A 15,705-nucleotide genomic window follows, 5' to 3' on the forward strand; every position below is an offset into this window, starting at 1 on the left:
ATGGCGTCCCCGGATGGAGTGAAGCAGCGGGCCGCCTGGTTCGGCTGGACGGCGTGCTGCTCGGTTCCGCTGGATAGGGAGCTCCCCGGTTCGGTTTGTCGGCGTTTCCGGATAGTAGGACCAAACGGCGCGCCGCCTGGTTCGGCTTGACGACGTATCGCCGGGTTCGGCTGGACGATTGGCCGCTTGGTTCGGCTGGACGAAGAGAGTCGCTCGGATACCGGGACCACGTGGTTGTTAGATCTGGCTGGACGGCGTGCTATCTGGTTCGGCTAGACAGCGTGCCGCTCGGTTTGACAAGGCGGCTTGCCGTATGGTGACGGACGGCGTGTCGCTCTGTTTGTCTAGACGGCTGGCCGTATGGTAACGGACGGCGTGCCGCTCAGTTTGGCTATACGGCTGGCCGTATGGTTACGGACGGCGTGCCGCTTGGATCTGCAGGACGGTGCGCAGTCTGGATTTTGCTGGATGGCGTGATGGTATTCTTAGGGTTCGGACCGCTTGACAAGGTCGTCTTTCTGGGCCACTTGACCGGAATCCGATTTATGGGGGGGCAATTGGCGACCCTCCCAAAACGGTTCGTCTGATGGATTTCGGCCAACACTGTAATAATTTCCACGCGGTCACCGAACTTGCACTCTGGATCTTGGACAACGACGCACCGTCCTCGATCGTAGCCAAACTTCGAATCCCCAACGGATTTCCTCTTCGCAGCTTTCTCTCCTACCTTCTTCTTCTCCGGAACTTCAGCTGTCATCTCCACGTCATCTTCGTTTTGAGCGCACGAGTTATGGTGCGTTACCCTTATTTATCGTGCGCTCAGTGTTGAGGGGTAGGAGTTAGAATTAGGGATGGACAACGGACATAATCAAATAACTTTCCTACCAGACAACCAACAACTGTTTAACAATGTACCTAACTTGTCAAAAAAAGGAGCCTTAAAAATACAATATTTATTTAAATTATTCAATATATACATGGGATGGGTTCTACGAATTTACAACGATTGCTACCAGTACGTGTTTACGGTAACAATATAAACCGACACTGAGAAAATTCAGACCCAAAATCTAAAAAAAAACACAAAGCCGCGCTGGTTTAAAACTGTGGAATAGCATTTATTCCACGTGAAATTCTCATAGAAACTCATATCTACCGCTGAATTTTACCGGAGCCACCTGAGTAAAGTGTGATTTGACCTTTTTTGCCCAGTTTTGAGCTTTTTTTCCTCATATGTTCTACCAACATAAAATTCTATGCCATTGTGATTCCATAGCTGTAAGGTATTTTATAATTTTTTAAAGTAAATACTTACAGGTGAAAGGATAAAAGGACGCGATCTGTTTTGCCCCCCTTTACTCCTATGAAGAAGAAGTCATTGTACAAAATAATTACTCACTTGGGAGTCGATCGATTTTAACATAATGAATATCAATTTGAAGCTTAAAAATGGACTCAAGCACTCCCAAAGTTTCAGGTCTTTCGTCCGATATTTTTAATCGTAATAAATCGGTTCAAAAAGTAAACTGAAATAAATATTTTTTTCATGAAAGCGGTTTTATTTGTATTGAATGTAACCTCTGTAGCATTTCATCAAACTTAAAGAAATATTAATTTCACATTGAAATCTTTCCCAACAATTTTATACAATAAGGGCCGAATAAAGTTTCACAAAAATGTGTCTGGTCAAGCTCGACGGCAGATTTGAATTTCTGAGAAAATTGCACATGATAAGTAATATTTCGGGTCTTCCAACCTTCGACTTCGATTTTTTTTTGGGATTTAGGATCGTAGTTTTGCTGTTGTACAATATTTTGACAATAAATATTATTATCGAAATCAAGAGGCCGCTGTTGACATGAAATATAATTCTTTTTGATCTTTAGAATCTTTGAAAAAAATGTGGAGTGAATGGTCGGGGTAAAGGAGTTCTTAATAAATCTGATACAAAATTAGTTCCTTAAAGCCAAAGCAGTTTAAGTGATTTTGACACTTTTCAGACATTTGAAGTTGCCTGACTTTTATACCTACATATGTTTTTTCAATGAGTTAAATAATTTAAAAAAATAAATTTTAAGATTTGTAGATAGAAACAATATATTCATGAAAATATGTAGTGTCTTTGAACCAAGGTTAAATTTTTAAAAATCTACATGGAGTGCATAAAACGTGAAAATTCTGAATGGGAAACAGTCAATTAGAGCACAGAAATTACCAAAGTTACCAGTCGGACGTAAATATCTGCTAATTCAGTAAAAAAAAAAGTTATATTAAAAGACAATCCGAGTTTTTTCCAGTTGCATGTAATCAATGAACGTGTTCAATTTTGTTTGTAAATTTGTATGAAAGAAAAAAAAAATCATTTGAAATCATGCAGCAAATTCAAATAAGCTTGAAATGAAGTTTGTCTTTAATTAGTTGTTTTAGCTTTTTTTAAGTTTCATGTTTTGCCAACATAAGAAGAAGCAAAGAATTTTCTGAAAAAAGTTGGAATCCATTGGAAAGTATTGTAACATAGCAGGCTGTGGAGCAATTCAATAATTTCATGACATGTTTTTTCGAAGGTTTTATAACTCAACTAAATCATTGGCTATGCAAAGCAGTTAATTGCGATTTTTTTTCATTTTCATCATACGGTTAAACAGTTTTCAAATAAGCAATCAAAAACACTAAAGTTTAAAATATTGAATTTGGTTTTTTTTGTGTGACATCGAATATCATTTCTAAGGTGCAAGTGTGGTTTGGTTTTAGTTCATATGACATGTATAATAAGAACCAAAAAATATTTCAAAAATAAAAAAAAAAGTTTTTTAAACTTTTAGTACATCTCTGGTGATTTTTGAATGAAAATTTTCATTTCCTGTACAAACCTCCTTAAAAATCAAAGCACTTAACGCTAACTCAGGACTCAATTAATTGCTTCCGAAAATTTTATTGCTGTTTGTGGCAGTTAAAAGCAACCAAACAAAGTTTTAAGAAGTATTCAAATTAATAAAATTGAAATTTCCATACAAATCTTGCAGCGAACTTATGTACAACAATGAGGCAGGAGGAGGTTGAGCGGACCAATTGTTGCACGATCCGATATTTCAGCTGGTTATACTTGGATCGTAATTTTTTTTTCAAAATCATGGTGTTAAAATTGCCCAACAAACGTTTTGTAGAGAAAACCGATACGAAAATTATTTTTTTCTGACGTAAAACCTTATTTGCCGTGGAAGGAATCTTAAGGTTTTGGTTAACATTCAGCACAAAAACCGCGCGAAAAAAATATGGAAAATTAAAAATGTCGTTAGATGAATATTTTACAACAGAATAAATCGCAAAAAGCCTCATTTCATCAGTTAACATTCCAATTAACATGATCAGTAATATTTTTGGGAAAAAATGAAAACCAGCTAAAATATTGGCAATTTAAGTCATTTTGTGCAAAAATGGGTAAGGGGACAACGATTGGCAAATCACCCTAATATCAGCAGTTAAACGTAAAGAGGTTCTTCGGGAAGTTAACCAAGGTTACATAAGATTAACATCCAGGCTTCTCAATCAATATTTTCCATCATATATTGGGTAACCGACTGAAAAAACACTATTTTTAGAAACAATATCAGAAGAATCGATTATATTATAAAAATTACTACGAAATTTTGGAAATTTGAGGTTAGATAGCAATTCGGATCTGTTTAGTTTTAGTAGGTCAATTTACTAGTGGATTTGCAGACAGCTAGCCGAATGTGTGATGGTTTATCGAAATTGCGAAAGAAAACATTTTTTCAAAATCCCTTCCGACAAAATAATGCTTTGTAAAAATGGCGTCTCATACTAACTCAGCACCAGAATAGTTTCGCAAACAATGGAGACAAATCGGAGTTAGATGTGTGGATCTTGAAAATTAGAGTGTCCATTTCCCGGCCATTTTCCTGTTCCCAGAAATCGGGAAACCTGGTGGCCTGTTTCCCGGGAAATATTATAAAAAAAATGTAAATATATGCACTTCGATTAAAAGATAGATTAAAGAACCTATCCTGCATACAAGCCCCATAATTTGTTCAAAAAGTACTCTTCATAATGTTTTTTAAACTTATTTTCAATCAAATAAATCAAACTGTTTTCAACAATGATAAATTCAAAACAGTCAAACGAACTATAAAATAACCTGAACAGGGCAAATGAAGAATTCATTCATGCAATTAGGGGTTAATAAAAAAAATCTTTTTATTGTTCGACTAATCCAACCTTCTTTTCGTTTTCTGAACATTTTACATTATTCATATAAAAAAACGATGTCTTCTTCATTTTTAAGTTTAATTTATGTTACTTTCGAGAAAACACAATCTGCCTACCGGTAGCGCGATTTTCATATATTTTTCGAAGTACAGTGAGCGAAATAAGAAAAGCACCACTATGTGTTTCGCTTGTTAAAATATGAATGATCGAAAATTACGAAAATTTTCTTCCACAGTTTGTTCTGAATTGCTTATCGGATAAATCAAGAATAAGTTTATTTTTTTTGGACGTAGCAATTGGCGTTGAGGACCAAAAATGTGAAAAAGGGGTGCGAAATAAGAATAGCACCACTTGAGTTTTTCAACAAAAACAAGATTATTTTTAAAAATTTACTGTGTAAAAGTGAATAATAATGCTTCTACGAATTATTTGAATAAATAACTGCATTTTAGGAGTTTTCCAGAATTCCAAAGGTTTTCAAAGGTTTTAAAAGCGGGTTTTAAGAGATGCTCCTCTAGCGTTAAGGAATTTGATATTTTAGCTGTAATTCTTTACCAAACTACTTATTTTCCTCATTAAAATGACGTGAAATGATGAAACACACATTCGGGATTAATTTTGAATCAGAAAAAAAGGTTGGAAATCAAAAACTTTGATTTTGTTCAGTAAACCACACTTTTTCCAGTTTCAAGTCGTAGATGGCAGCACTATCTTGCAGTTAAAACCAAATTTAGTCTCAATATTGATTTTCCAGGTTTATTGAGGCCCATATTCATCATTTTGAGGTATTTTCCTATCACAGTTTTGTGGAAGTTCACGCTGCATAAAGCTTTTCCGGATTTGCAAATCCGGAAGAATGCAAGAATCACCAGCACAAAAATATACAACAGCCAAAATTGATGCTCATCTCAACTTCCGATTCAATTGCAAATCATACCAATAATACTGCTAACCGTCTGTTCCATCATCCATCATCCATCGCAAAGTATAACTTTATTCTGATAATCGGTCCAAAAAAATTACTTTGTAAAAAAATCGCGCAAAGTAGTGAACTTTAAAAAATTCCAGTAAATTCAATTTTTGTTGCATGGAAAATCTAAAGACAGCAAAATGTTAGAATTTTAATAGATTTTGTAGTCATATTTTTTCAAAAACTCTACCATCGCTCAAACAGTATTTACAAGCAATCGAATGAAAAGTAGGTTTTTCAGACCACTTTTTTTAACTTTTTTGCGACCATTTCATGAAAAATTTAAAAAAATATTTCTTGGCTTCATGATGTAGACATTAACTTCAGCTTTCATATGCAGAAGACAAATATTTTTTTGAACGTGTAATATATGAACTATAGAAGTTTTCCTGAGGCATGTTTTTTCGGATTTTTTCTTTCATGCTGAATAACGAGAAAACTAGAAGCTTTAGCTATATATAATGTTCTAAACATATTTTACTGACATTACAAGGTTTCTGTTGATATAAGTTTTATATAGAATTCGTAATAATTCAAACGACTTAGATAGATTTTACTTTTGGAGTGTCAAATTGACACTCTAAGTCGGAAAAGGGAGTTTTTTTTTGTCCAGGCTTCCAGGGTTCGTCCATAAAAAAAGTAAAGATACAATATTAAAGAACTTTTGAATTCATTTAGGGTCCCCGAAGAAATTTTTGTATTTTGAAGCTTCTGAAAAAAGTTACAAGCCTTCAAACTTGCAATAGTGTCAAAATGACACTCTAATGCGGATGAGGGCAGGCTTCGGACGAATCCTGAGGCGCGACTCAAAAGAGGCAGAGCAGTACCACTCATAGAGGAGGAACTCCCAAACTCCTGGCAGCAGCGTTACCACATATACAGATTTTTCAGTGAACATACAGATTTTTTTGAAATTTTCAAACCAAGAATCTGTATATACAGATTACAGATAATTGGAAATTTATACAGATTTTATACAGATTCTCAGCAAATGAAAAAAATCTATGAAATTTTGATTATGCTTTGAGTTAATCGAGAATAATCTCCTCTGATGATCCAACGTTCAAGCCATCAATTGTCATGCTCACAAATAAGAAAAATCTTCCAGATTATATTTCGGAACTGCATCAATGCAAGGGTTAGAACAGTTTTCAAACCTGTGTTCGAAAATCATATACCAAGATCAGACATTGCATTACACGAAATGTAACTTTGAATGGTACCTAGTTAAATATCATTGACTTACTTCAGCTGCTGTGAATATTTTTCTTGCAGTATATTTACAGCGAATACAACTAAATACAGAAACTGATCAGAGACAATTGACACAATTTTCAAATCCTATCGGATTGTTAAACCCCGGTTGGACAAAGATCATTGCATTTTACGAAACATATCCACTGTTAAGTTGGCGTGACCTTATTTTTTACATGTAGCGGTAGCGGATAAGTATTTTGTTCGTTGTACTGGAAATTGGATTTCGTGCAATGTTTCGAAGTCGAAAAGCGGATTGCATGTAGCAAAATCACAGGATTAACACCGATTTGAAAGATCGCACAAATGTCGCAGTTCGTAATACTGAAAAGGGCAACTAGATTAGTGCGCCACGCATTATAAAAAAGGTCGCAGTAGTGCAATGTTAGTATCCGGAATCAAAATTTTGGATACAGATTTTTATACAGATTTTTGAGATTTTATACAGATTAAAAAGATTTTTTGCCTCGAAAATACAGATTTAAATGTGGCAACGCTGCCTGGCAGTCGAAAATAACTCTTTCTCGCTTCTCCTAACGCCAGAATCTCTAAGAGCGCCAGTCACTCTTTGCTCTCCCAGAGGCTCTGCGTTCCTCCCAAAGAGGCCTCCCTGGGAGGAATCACTTTGCGTGTGACGATTCAGAATTGCGTTCGAGTTAGGTAGGTACATATCTGATTGCTTCAAGTAGCTCGCTGGCTGGCTGATGGGGTGGTTGTGCGGCGATGTAAGCATAACGAGTTTTAGACTATTTTTGATTTTAACAACGTTTACATTATTACTCTAATTTACATTCAATGATCATGTAAAACGTTTGTCGTATTTTTGGTTTTCAGATAACACGTATTACAAAGAAATCGGCCGGTGTTAAAAGAAGTACCGTCAACTGGGGCATCATGCATACTTTTCACCTTGAATGGCTTCTTAAAACTTAACGTTCATAGATGGTTATTATTGATAGGACATCAAATGCAACAAACTTTGTTGTTAATGAAAAACAAATGGAAACGTTTTAATATTTATAGCTCTAGATATATTTGTGATGTCATAACGTATAGAGCACTTATTTTAGTAAGTTTCGATTTTGTTCGAATTTGTTCTGTCAAAAATGATTTGAAAAAAAGCATAAGGGCACTGCATACATTTAGGGGTAAAAAATACTACAAAAAATCAATTAGCTTAAACCATAAAAGTTCATGTTATGATAGACGAAATTTTGAAATTAACAAGCGCGTGATGCAAAACAATCATATTCAAAAAAAAAGTTCTGTCAAAAATGATTTAAAAAAAGCTTAAGGTGCTGCATACATTTAGGGGTAAAAAATACTACAAAAAATCAACTAGCTTAAATCATAAAAGTTCAGGTTATGATAGATGAAATTTTGAAATTAACAAACGCGTGATGCAAAACAATCCTATTTAAACATATGAAATCGAGATTTAAATTTGATGAATTTTAGCCCATTATAATTTTTATTTATTTACTTAAAAATATTTGCATCAGAGTTGTTATAGGGTAATAAAATCAGTATAAAGTTTGTATGCGATATCGTTTAGCCAATCCGTCAAACTTGGTAAAATGTTTTACGACATCGAAAAATGTGAAAAATTGTACATCTATTGCTCAATTTTTTAAATTGAGAAAATGAGAATCAAAATTTTAAAAATCTATCTCGCGATGTTAGAAACTGAGTAATCATCATTATCATTAAATGATAATTCTATTACATTAGATATATTTATTCAAATTAAAATTGAATAATGGTTGTGGTATACGAAAGTAGCATCTAACCCTGCTGTTGCACGATACCCTGTTTGACGGTTATTGAAGAAATAATAGCTACCCGAAAAAATACGTCAAATTTCATTACTAACTTGAGGCTCGTTGCGCAATTCCTTCTTGTACTATCGAACTTAAACTTTTCATGTAAACTTCACACAGCAATCTGCTTATTGGGGCCACTTTACTCAACAAACTTATCAGCCGGGACACGTTCTATCTATTGCTATTCGTATTTAATCATTCCTAAATGACACCGCCGGCGCGTAAACCAAAACAAACGAACAAGGGCCAGCCAGATACTTAGCACATAACGTTTGCTTTATAATCGTGCTCCTAGGGAGCTACTCCCGTAGAGCGCTCATTCTCTTTTCAGAGCAGAGCAAGAGGCAAAAAGAACTCCCTAGGAGCATTGCATCATTGAGGCAAATGGTAGGGTAAATGATCTTGAGCGGAACTAGTCGAAATCTGATCTTGAGCGGAACCATTTATTTTTCCTAAGATATAGGCAATGATTGTTTATGAATCTTATCAAAATGTTGAAAAAACACTTTTTCAAAATCTTTTCAAACAAGCATTAACATTTCTGCTAAAGTTTATTAACTAAAATAATGTTATTAGAAGATTTAAAAACATACGCATTTCTGCTGCAATTTTCATCAATCTACGCTGACTTTGAACGTCAATCTATGTAACCCTTGGTCGTTATAAACTGATTCTTAATGACCAAAATGGTAGAAAAATTCTTAAAGAAGCATTATTCGGGTTTCAGTAACAAGTTTTCCATCAAAATATCAATAAATCGCGTAGTTTTTTAAAGTAAAATATGATCTTGAGTGGAACCATCTTTGATCTTGAGCGGAACTACTAGCTTCCGAAATAAACCGCTAGGTGCGCTGTCTTATGCCTAATGTCTCACACGCGATTTAAACCCCTGAATATATGCAGCACCTTTGTATTTTCCTTATTATATCAGCTTTAGGGAAAGAAAAGATGTAAAATTAAATTCGAATAGAACAAAAATTAATTAATTGGTGTCATAGCGTACCAAGCTAGACACAAAAAAAGTTTAAATTGTTGGGGTACAAGAAATGTGTTTTTGATTCTTTCTTTCAGAAAGTCGGCGGGAAGGAGGAGGAAGGCTTTCATACATACTTTTGGCATAATTCGAGAACTAATGATGCCAATAAAGTTAAATCATTATTTCAGAATAAGAATCAATCTTCATTGCCATTACTATTCGTACTTTAAGAAGTAGCTTTCATTTAAAGTGGTTGTTTTATATGTTCAAATTCCAATTGAAAACGATATACTACCTAATAAACGAAAATTTTAATTGTTTTTAACACACATTCCTTCAGTTTTACAAAGTTTAGCAAAGCACACCGGGTTAGCTAATTTATAATAATCCACGATTCAATTGGTGGCCCGGTATTGAAACTCTATCCAATTCTCTTGTGTTTGATTTTACACTTGAGCTCGAACTGGAAGGCGGTTTGAGAAATGATTGTTTTATTAATTGAGCTAAATAATTAAGGTTTCCATACATTTTAAATATAAATAAATTAAACCTTGATTCATAAGAAACTGGAATTTATAATAAACTTTATTCTATGAATGAGTTGCTTAGAGCAAGATTGCCGAAATCACAGAAAAATCTGTTTTTCACAGAATTTTGAGGAAACTTTCATCACAGATTTCACAGAATTTTTGAACTTTGATCGGATTTCCATAATTATAATTTTTTTTTTGGTCAATACTAAATTTAGGTTTCTTACTCTGAATTAGAAAAGTATGAAAAGATTCTCAACGTAAACTGATTTTTCCCAACTAAAATTTAAAAATAATCCATTTTATCGTGAATTTCCAATGAAATTAAAGGATTTAAGGGAATGAGAAATGACAAAAAATCAGATTTTTTTTCTCAAAAATATTGATTTAGAGCAATGCACAGTTTTCTTTGCAAAATCTGTAATTTAAGGCATCTTCTTATGTATTTCTGACTCTGTCGTTACCTTCAAAAATCGTTCGGGTCAATATGACCCGAAGCGCAGATTCAAAGGGTCTTAATCATGATTACAAAATATTGAGGAACTGACATTTTTGAGAGACCATATATGTTCTATGAAAATGTTAATCAAAGTAACGAAAAAAAACTAAAATTTAAGTTTGAAATATCAATTCATTAAGAAATGAGATACAGCGATGCAAAGACAAAACTGGATGTCTTGGTTATGAATTAGATCTTTTTTCTACCGGAAAATCCAGAATAGCGGTCAAAAAATTTATTGGACTTCCACATATTAATACATCGTCGGATAGATGTATTCTTAACAATTCCAGAAATTAAAAAAGCACCCAAATACTGCAAAGTTGTCAGAAATTATAAGCAATTTAAAAATAAAATTGTTTTTTGGGACTTTTTTCATTCGGAGCCAACTACAGACAACCTAGTTGAACAAATTCACTTCCTTTTAAAATATTTAGAATCTAGAAAAAATAACCTACACAATGAATCCAATATCATAAAAATCGGTCAACATTTGCGGCCACGGGATAACAACAAGTTTCAAGTCAAATTTCCCCGAAACGCAGATTTTGCGAACAGCTTTGGAAGGTTAAGCAAGCAATAAATTTGAACGGATATTTTGAGAACAACTTTGCAACGCTGAGTTTCTTTTTTTACGTAAAAACATAATTTAAAATCCTTTAAAATCTAAAAACCTAAAAACCTTTAAAATCTTCAAAGATGAAATTTAATTGAACTTTTACAGTTACATAAGTATTAGAAATGAGAGCTATTAAAGATGTTGACAGAAGAAAATGGTTCCGCTCAAGATCATATTTTAGTTCCGCTCAAGATCAGCGTGGTTCCGCTCAAGATCAGAATTCTTACTCCAGTAAAACAGCTCTAGAGTTATTAGGATTTCCTCTAAAATATTCTAAAATTCATCATTAGAAAGCAGAATCCAAGATCTATCCGCTGAACTGAAAATTTTTTTGTTCGGATATAACCCACAGCCATACCGCTTGATCAACTGTTTCGAGTTGCATCGAATTGAGCCATTTAGTTCCGCTCAAGATCATTTACCCTAACTCCTTCTCATTCCATCTTACCGCCTAAAGAGTGAGAGCAGATTTGAGCTCCGTGGGTGTTTACTCTCAAATGAATCCGAAGCCTGGATGAGGGTTAATAAACCCAAATTAAGAAGTGCGCGGCCATTGGTACACCGACACTTTTTATAAATTCGCTTTTTTTACGACGTTGGAAGGAAGAATTTCTCGCTTTAATTTTTTCCCTTGAAGTACGTAAGTTTTACAACGTGTCAGTGGTTTTCTTTTCAAACTCGCACAAAAAATGATTTTCGTACGGAACAGAGAACATTCATCATAGTTTAAATGAGCGGCCAAGTAATAATTCTTTTGTAGAGAAGTGATGGAAAAATGCATTTATCGGCTAGAGCTGAAGCTATGAGGTAGTTTTTAGATTTTATATTTTTCTAAAGTGTTTACCCATGATGATGTATATAACTCATTCATTTTAAGAAAAAATAAAATTTTGTTAAACTTTTACAACATCTCAACTGTCTTTTTGAAATGCCTGACGTTTCTGTTTATTCTGTATATTACATGACTTGCAAGTACAATATTATTGCAATTTGACAGATTTGTTTACAACTTTTCAAACTCAATAGCAACAACAGAATTGTACAAAAGAGACCGAAAAAATTGAAATAAATAATTGGTCAATCTTAGACAACTTTAAAAAAAAAATTGTTTTACAGGAAATGACATGTGTTGCACTGTGTTATAATAAAATCACTTCGAATAATAAGTAACCAGAAGCCCGAATTCTCAAGTAAGAATGCATCCTTAAACATTATTGTATTTCAAGTAAACTACTTACTTTTTTAAATATCCGACGTTTTGACAATTTTTGGTGGTCTATCTCAAGGGTAATCGTTAGACAATACCCTTGAGAAAGACTACCAAAAATGGTTGGAACCTCAGGCATTTCAAAAAGAAAGTTGTATGCTTGAAATACAAGACCAAAAATAGCCAAAAATAGAATATTAAACCACAGACATAGACAAAATTAAACTATTGAAAGCCTAAACTTGAATTGCGTGGGGCCAATCAATCTTTTCAAAACACGTTGATTTGTTTTCAATTTCAAAATGAGTCTTGTTGTGATAAATAACCGATTTCATAAAACTCACTTGGATTTCAATTGATTTATTTATGGACGTACTCAATCAGGGATAACAACAGTTCTATTACATATTAGGTGCAATGCTAGGTTAAAGCTTTAACCGATCAGTGGATGAGCCAGTGGGTGGGCCGCCGCGTGGAATCCCAAGGGGGCGGCGTATTTGGCGACGGGTGCAACGACCTTAGCGGCGACTGCCCCACGATGGACGACGGCGTTGAATCCATTAACCGGATCGGCCGTGTACTCGACCACTCGCTGGGTGCCATCGGGTTCGATCAAAGAGTAGGAACCGGTAACGACATCTCCCGATCGCGATTCCTGCTGGCTCTTGTTATCACCTGTCACGGCATCCTAGTTTGGAACGAGAGAAGTAAAAGCGATGAGCTATCGTTGGTGAATTGGGATGATTTAGTTAAGATTTGTTAGGATCTTACGGCAACGGCATAGCTGTAGCTATACTGAGGGTTTGGATCGTAGTGGCCAACGATGGGTGCAGCGACCTTGGCCACGGCTGGATAAGGAAGAGCTGACCTCAGGGCAGGATAGGCGGCTGGATAACCAACAGCCACGGCATTTGCGGCGGCCACGACGGCGGCGAGAACTGCAATCTGCGATGGGATTGATTAGGGGTTTCGTTAGTTTATTTATTGCACTTAGAACTGCTGCTGGAAGCTTACTTTAAGAACCATTTTGTGTCTATTCGGTTGGAGAAGTGCCTGAGAATTGCATGGTTGGTCAAAATTTTCGTTCCTTTTTATACATAAATTGTTTTAGCAACCGTCACTTGGGATCATGAACTCGGTGCATGAAGTTTTTAGCATGAATTAGATCGATGCCTAATGAATTAAACACATAAATAAAAAATCTGATAACTTCTTAGGGGGCTAATGGTGGATGTCGAATATGGTTCAAAGATAGTGGTCAAACTAGGGACAAAACGGCCGCCCGATCTCATGTGCGCGCAAAATGGTCACATAAATGTAGTATGTAAGGCTTCCAACAACGGTCACATTCTAAGTGCATTTAACTCTCTACCCCAGTTGATTCTGTTGTCCTCGTCACTCCTAGCAGATTTATACTTTGTATCATGGACCTCTGAGCACCTTTTTTCGCCTCAATTTAAAAGAAAAAAAAATCGCCCAACCAAATAGGCGCAAGTAATAGTCCGCCCATATTTACACACAAGTAACTAACTGAGTTGTCAACCGACGACGAGATTGCATTCGGAGGGCCCTACCCAAATTTTTCGTTTGGTCTTCTTCGCATCAGCCGAGGACCAGCCGCCGATCGGAGCGTTGTGATTGTCTTCTTAGGTAAACAATAAATTCAATATCGAACCGACATATTTCAATTTGACGTTCGGACGCATGTCTCATCGAGATGTTGGGGACATTCCTTGATTTATTGGTTTACGTTTAGTGATCGAGATTTGTCACCATTCCCTTAGGCCTTATCAATTCTCGTTTACATCAAATTTGTTGATTGAAGAATTTCGTGAAGGCTGAATGTTGAACCAACCAGAAACTTAATTCGGCTTTGTGAACGCAGTTCAAAATTCGTACTTCATTATCACTTTTTAATTGCATCAAGAATGCAACAAAAATTTTGAAACCAAGCAGCATTTTGATCAGAATTCGGTTTTCTGGATCAGAAATTGGAATCAATAAAAAGTTCTCTTTAAGTGTCAGAATGGAGTGTATCAGTCAAACTAAAAAATCACAAACTGCTATTGATTTTATTGCCATTTCCTCTTCTAAAATTTAAAAGCAGTATAATTTAAAATTTTGCATATTTCTTTATTTCGTATGGTGTAAGATTTTAACTCAGTTTTTAGTTTTTTTTTTAATCCAGTTGGGATGGAAGTCGTTCAATATGTCTTCATTACACATGTTTCGTTTGGCAAGGCGTGACTTTAATTAAGACTTAAGACACGATTAGAAAAAAAAACTTGTCGCTACCCGCTTTCAAAATCCGTACCCTAACAAAGTTGTATGCTGCGTGAATGATTAAAAAGTGATTTATTGCACTAAGATGCTGGTCACTGCATAGAGGTTTCTACTCGACTTGAAAATTGAGAGCTCTGCAATACACGAACAACAAGTGTCTTCCACATTCGATATTTTTTAGATCATAAGCAGGGCTACCAACATTTTTTTTGCAAAATTCAGAAAGCTTGAAAATAAAAATCATTAAAAATCAAGCTTATATGAAAAGATTGTGGCTTTTTTTGGTTGTAAAATTTTGTGGAACTGATACACAGTAACGTTCATAATTCTTTTGAATATACTACATGCTCAGTGTCACATATTTCCAATCAAAATTGATCAGTTTTCACCCGTTCAACTGACAAAATATAGCGTTTTTCATAAATGTTATATGTGATTCAACAGTTGTTTTTAAATGTACCTTTTTTGACTTGTTTATTCAAACTTTAATATTTGAGATACTAATCAAAAACCTTTGCAAAAAATCTTCATAGTAGTTCTTGTGAAGTTAAGCTTAAGCGTTTTGGTTACAAAATATACGCATGAACAGTTATATAAACTTCTGTAAATAATTTTGATTTCTATAGAAATGTGAACGAATCTTTGCATACGATATTTGTAAGTAATTTATCCTCTAGTCAAACAATTTTGAAGAAAGGACATTTGCCTATGTTGCTGACTTAGAATCACAAATCAATGGCAAGTTTTGACTTTGAAGCTATAGAAATTTTAATTATTTTTTATTTTTCCCCGCTCTGTCAAAATGGAATTCCAGTGAAATTTCAACCCAAAATGAAGTCTAGTCGTTTTTCAAAGTATTCAAAAGTTGAAACGCTTTGCAGTCTTCAACAAAGAAGTAAAAAAAATAATAAAAAGATATCAATGATTGATTTATCATAAAACTGTTTTTCTTTAAACGCCTTATCAATAAAACTGGATAGACAAAATCTGACAAAAACTTCGAGTTCAGGATGCAGAAATCTTCTAAAACTAGTTATAATTTATAACAGGCTTAATTTTGCTCATCTTGACCAAAAAGAGACTGTGAACTTTTTCGCTCCGAATAATTGTGAGTCTATTTTTAATGAGCATTTCATCATCTGCTGCTGAGTGAGTGGTGAGAAAATTTTTCTCTAACGAATGATCACACTTCTACTGTCAGAGCACTGTTGGTGTGTGACTCTAAAAACACCTCATCAGCGCTACGTGTGATCAGTGAAATGAATTGCTCAGTGAAGGCAAGGGCATAGTTTCGCTATTCTCATCGCTTCAAAGAGA

General features: G+C 34.8%; 2 protein-coding genes across 5 annotated transcripts in view; one reads left to right on the forward strand and one right to left on the reverse strand.

Annotated features, from left to right (window-relative positions):
- Nucleotides 1-15,705, forward strand: part of LOC129756095 (neurobeachin-like protein 1) — a 260,283-nt gene that overhangs the window by 112,027 nt on the left and 132,551 nt on the right. The window lies entirely within an intron of this gene.
- LOC129756098 (larval cuticle protein A2B-like) lies at nucleotides 12,450-13,244 on the reverse strand. Its single transcript, XM_055752856.1, has 3 exons — nucleotides 13,120-13,244; nucleotides 12,877-13,050; nucleotides 12,450-12,793 (listed from the first exon to the last, which is right to left on the reverse strand). The coding sequence occupies exons 1-3, from the start codon at nucleotides 13,129-13,131 to the stop codon at nucleotides 12,539-12,541; spliced, it is 441 nt and encodes a 146-aa protein (XP_055608831.1). The 5' UTR covers nucleotides 13,132-13,244; the 3' UTR covers nucleotides 12,450-12,538.

This window comes from Uranotaenia lowii, chromosome 3, assembly GCF_029784155.1.
Source record: "Uranotaenia lowii strain MFRU-FL chromosome 3, ASM2978415v1, whole genome shotgun sequence".
NCBI classification, from domain to species: Eukaryota; Metazoa; Arthropoda; class Insecta; order Diptera; family Culicidae; genus Uranotaenia; species Uranotaenia lowii.

Excerpts from the sequence above, each read along its gene's own strand:
- LOC129756098 (XM_055752856.1), bottom strand. Across the intron at positions 12,794-12,876 it reads GCTACAGCTATGCCGTTGCC|GATGCCGTGACAGGTGATAA; the intron begins GTAAGATCCTAA and ends GTTCCAAACTAG.